This window comes from Mytilus edulis, chromosome 5 (assembly GCF_963676685.1).
Source record: "Mytilus edulis chromosome 5, xbMytEdul2.2, whole genome shotgun sequence".
Lineage (NCBI taxonomy): Eukaryota > Metazoa > Mollusca > Bivalvia > Mytilida > Mytilidae > Mytilus > Mytilus edulis.
In genome coordinates this window covers 34,595,038-34,600,165 of record NC_092348.1, presented here as the reverse complement: position 1 = coordinate 34,600,165, position 5,128 = coordinate 34,595,038, and the positions used below count along the sequence as shown (strand labels likewise).

At 33.1% G+C, this 5,128-nt stretch overlaps 1 protein-coding gene across 1 annotated transcript; it reads left to right on the top strand.

Annotated features, from left to right (window-relative positions):
• Positions 1 to 1,356: 1,356 nt before the first annotated feature.
• LOC139523518 (neuronal acetylcholine receptor subunit beta-2-like) lies at positions 1,357 to 4,925 on the top strand. The gene has a single exon (XM_071317585.1). The coding sequence runs from the start codon at positions 1,519 to 1,521 to the stop codon at positions 2,728 to 2,730; it is 1,212 nt and encodes a 403-aa protein (XP_071173686.1). The 5' UTR covers positions 1,357 to 1,518; the 3' UTR covers positions 2,731 to 4,925.
• The last annotated feature ends 203 nt before the right edge of the window (positions 4,926 to 5,128 follow it).

The following is a 5,128-nucleotide window of genomic DNA, read 5'->3' as shown; positions in this document are numbered from 1 at the left end:
TTTACTTTTACTGTATTTCAAAATTGTTAATCAATGATGAATGTTATGAAATTCAGATAATAGTTAATACCAATGTCCTACGTGTAGTCCAGGTATCCCGATTAGGAATTTTATGTTTATTTCATTGATAAACCATGTTTTTAAAAGTTCTCATAAATTCAAGTTTTTCAAAGCAAAGTTGAGTTATAGTACAACTTCTATAGGAAAGAGCTAAGACCAGTCATAGTGATAACTATAAGTGACTGTCATTCATTTAAGTGTAATTTTTCAGTATATGAATACAATATAATGGTTTCTGTAATTTTATAATTAAAGAAAAATTTGGTAAACAATTAAACAACTTTAATAAAAAAAAATTGACATCACTCTAAACAGAGAAACTACGCCCCACTGACTGGTTACTAACATGTAAAAAGTCCAGTGATCTTGTACGTTTTTTTTTCTGTTAAAGACCAATGCATGGTTCTTTTTACTAAAGAATAAAGAATGCCATGTTGCTCCTTGTTATCTAATAAGAGAAGCTAATTCTTAACCGATATAAAATAATTCATTGTTACTAATATTTTTCATGGATTCTTTGGTTTAGCCTTGTATATGATATGGATTGAGCGCTCATAAGACAATCGGTCAAAAATGATTTGAGTATAGAACATAACAGTTAGAATGAAGATAATTTGTGGTATCAAATAATGTAAGAAACAGAAATTTTGTCAATTAAACGGATGTGTTATTTTTTCATATAAACAGTTCTTATGTACTTTCAGCTGAAATAGTCTATAAAAAAAGTGATAAAATTGAGAATGGAAATGGGGAATGTGCCAAAGAGACAACAACCCGACCATAGAAAAAAACAACAGCAGAAGGTCACCAACAGGTCTTCAATGTTGCGAGAAATTCCCGCACCCGTAGGCGTCCTTCAACTGGCCCATAAACAAATATATACTAGTTCAGTGATAATGAACGCCATACTAATTTCCAAATTGTACACATGAAACTAAAATTAAAATAATACAAGACTAACAAAGGCCAGAGGCTCCTGACTTGGGACAGGCGCAAAAATGCAGCGGGGATAAACATGTTTGTGAGATCTCACCCCCCCCCCTAATACCTCTAGCCAATATATATTTATATATAATATATATTATAAATCTATGTTAGCGTGTCAACTTATTGCCTTTAATTACTATGTTAAAAAATATGAAACGTTCATGATAATAAACAAAAGAAATTCTATTTTTTTATTCTTTTCTTTATCTTTTACAATGTAAAACTTCGTTTAAATCACCTACTTTATGTCTTGTATTGTACAAAACAAATGGATTTATTTTACAGGTCAAGAATTTAAATGTGTTTGGTCTCACTATAACGAACCTCTGAAATGAACACTAAATCCATTTATACTGGTAATTGATAACCTTTACAGTTTTAATCAAACATTTAATAAGTTATTGGAATACAATTATTATAATTAGGATATTGGGAAAACTTTTGGAATAGGTTATAACTAAAACCCAAACAATGGCGAAATGTTGCATGCTGTATTTAGTGTACCTGTTGATATATGATATTCACGATGTTCAAGCATATTCCTTCGAAATTCTGTCAAATTTAACAACTGAATTATTTCAAATCAAATCGTATGACAAAACGTTACGTCCAAGAAACGACCAGTCACAAAACATATCATTGGATGTCAAATTTAATTTCCTAAGTATCAATAAATTTGACGAGTTGGAGGGAAAATTGGTTTGTACGGCTTTTCTTGGTCTTGCTTGGACTGATGATTTCTTGACATGGGATTATTCAACTTATCCTATAGGACGATTTACACTTCCGCAGACCCTAGTTTGGAAACCAGATTTTGTACTGCGCAACGGATTCACCGAGTTCAAGGAATTAGGAGGTTCGTTTTATAACGTCATTCTTACTGTCGATGGAGATGTGGCCTGGAATCCTTATCAAGTATTTGAAACCAAATGTGCCTTAGATGTGACTTATTTTCCCTTTGATTCCCAAACATGTGATATCGTATTTACAATGTGGTCACACTTTACTTTTCAAGTTAGTATCAATCCAACTGTGGATAACATAATAATGGGTGAATACACATCAAACGCATTGTGGACGATCGAGTCAACATCCCAAAACGTTGATAACACGGGGTCTCGTTCTGTAATTACATATTCTCTAAATATCAAACGTAAGCCAAGCTACTATGTTTCCACCATTATTTTACCAGTTGTATTTCTTGGAATTTTAAATATACTTGTATTTGTTTTGCCAGCCGATGCAGGAGAAAAAATGTCTTACTCCATTACCGTCGCGCTTGGTTTTATGGTATTTCTGACATTAGTTAGTACTCAGTTACCAGCAAACTCCGATAATATTTCCATGTTATCCGTTTATATACAGATACAAATTTGTTTGGGTATATTCGCTCTAGTGGTCTCATCGATACAGCTACGCATTCGTCATAGAGATCCGAACAGGGAGCCAAACAAAACGTACAAGTATCTGGTTTCATTTTCAAGGCGTTGCTGTAAAAGTGAAAACCAGGTGCAAAGCGTAGCGAACAAACAGACAAAGGAGAACATTGACCTTGACGAAAGAGTTCATGCATTTGACTGGAATGATGTTTCTTCTGCAATCGACTTTATTTCGTTCTGGTTCTTTACTGTGATTTTTGTACTCAGCACACTAATACTCATGATACTTATGGCAGTAGGTTAGAACCTGAAAAGGAGTTGAAACAAATAAACTCTGTGTCTGTAAATCTTGTAGTACTTAAAACGAGTGATACGGTGCTTTTTGTCCGCGATTTGCTTTTTGTCCGCTTTTGCTTTTTGTCCGATTATTTTGCTTTTTGTCCGATACTTTTGCTTTTTGTCCGTTGCTTTTTGTCCGTTTTGCTTTTTGTCCGATAATTTTGCTTTTTGTCCGATACTTTTGCTTTTTGTCCGTTGCTTTTTGTCCGTTTTGCTTTTTGTCCGATAATTTTGCTTTTTGTCCGACACTTTTGCTTTTTGTCTGTTGCTTTTTGTCCGTTTTGCTTTTTAGCTCACCTGGACCATAGGACTAAGTGAGCTTTTCTCATTTTCTCATTATTCGTCGTCGTCATTAATTTTTACAAAAATCTTCTATTCTGAAACTACTGGCAAAATTAAAGCAAACATGGCCAAAATCATCCTTAGGGTATTTAGTTTCAAAAAAGTATCCGATGACCCCGCCCAATAATTAAGATGGCCGCAATGTCTAAAAAAAGAGCATCGCATAAAATGTAGATTTTGGCTTATATATCTGAAACAAAACCATAGAGACAATCTAACAAGGGATAAGAACATTTCGCCTCATAAAATAATGTGGACCAGTCACAACTTTTCATGTGGGACAATATGAGCTCTTAATTTAAAAAAAAGTGGGACAATCGGGAATAAGCCCTACAGACTTGAGCAATTCTAAAATAAACACTGTTGATGTATCTCTTTTAAATTTTCTATTAAAAAGTGTTTTACATTTACGAATGCACTATATTGTATCTGTATCTAAAATACGAGTATCAAGTAATTTAAAATATCAGATTGTTTAGGGAATGATTGTACTAGACTAAGTGTCAAGAAATGTAAGAATGTTTAGCGGAGGATTGCACTAGTGTTAAGTAAATGTCAGATTGTATAGGGGAGGATTGATCTAGTGTCAAGTCAATGTTAAATTGTTTAGAGGAGAATTTCACTAGTATCTAGTAAATGTTGGATTGTATAGGGGATGATTGTTCTAGTGTCAAGTAAATGTCAGATTGTATAGCGGATAGTACTAAGGTTAAGTAAATGATATATTGTTTAGGAGAGAATTACACTAGTGATAAGAGAATTTTACTAGTGCCAAGTAAGTGTCTAATTGTTTAGGGAGGATTGTACGAATGTCAAAACTGTATAGGGGGAAATTTCAAGTTATTGTCTATCAAATATAAAATTGTATAGGGTAGCATAGTGCTAGTGTCTAGTAAATGTTAGATTATAAAGGGGAGAATTGTACTGGAACCAAGTAAATGTCAGATTATAAAGGGGAGAATTGTACTAGAACCAAGTAAATGTCACATTATAAAGGGGAGAATTGTACTAGAACCAAGTAAATGTCTGATTGTTTAGTTAGGGGAGGATTGAACGAGTGTCAAGATTGTGAGGAGGGAAAATTGAACTATTGTCTAATAACTATCAAATTGTATAGAGGAGCTTTGTGCTATAGTCTCTAGTAAATGTCAGGTTGTTTTGGGGAGGATCGGTATCCTTTAAATATTTAGTGGGAAGCATGTTCGGATCAGAATGATATTTAATGTCTTCAATACAATGACAGACTCAAGCAAAAACAGTTTTGAATGCGTTTTTATTTGTTTAAAAAGGTCAGATATGGACACAGATAAGTGTGGATAGTATGTTTGGATGTTTGACAGTGTTTTAAAAAGAGTTCTCATTTTTTCCCCATGGGATTCTATGTTATGCACACTGACCGCCAACCTGTACCAAACACAAAAAAAATAGTAGCGTCTTTTATTTAATATTGAGTGTTAATGTTCAAGACTGTCATGGAGCAGACACTACTTTAAATCAGTGCCGACAGTTCATAGATTTGATTTAACAAGACATTGCTTTTAATATCAAATCTACATTTTGTACATATTGGCCAACGTAATATGAGTGCTTGATGTACATGTATATGATATGAACATTCCTGTAAATAAATTGTGTGCTTGTGCAAAGTAACATTGGAGGATTTCCTTTCAATATTTTAACACTTAACCACCAATATTCAAAGATCAAACAGTAAATCAAGTAACAGTTGAATCCGAGGGGTAGTCGTATCAGCTACTTTCTGAGAAAAACAGTGAGCGATTTTAACATGTTTAAATAAAATGCTTATTTGATACACCAATTCTGTGTAGTGTGTATGTTTTAACATTTCTTTAAATTAAAATACATTTAATAATAAATAGTGGATAACGCGTGTCTAGCGTAACAAATACTAGTAAATCATCTTTGGTGAGATCTTACAAGATCTTACAAGGATACAAATATGTAATTGTGTGTGCAATTTGAGTCGAAAACTATTCTGCTAAATACATGAATTTAATGAT

Excerpts from the sequence above, each read along its gene's own strand:
- LOC139523518 (XM_071317585.1), top strand. The coding sequence starts at position 1,519 with ATGGCGAAATGTTGCATGCTGTATTTAGTGTACCTGTTGATATATGAT.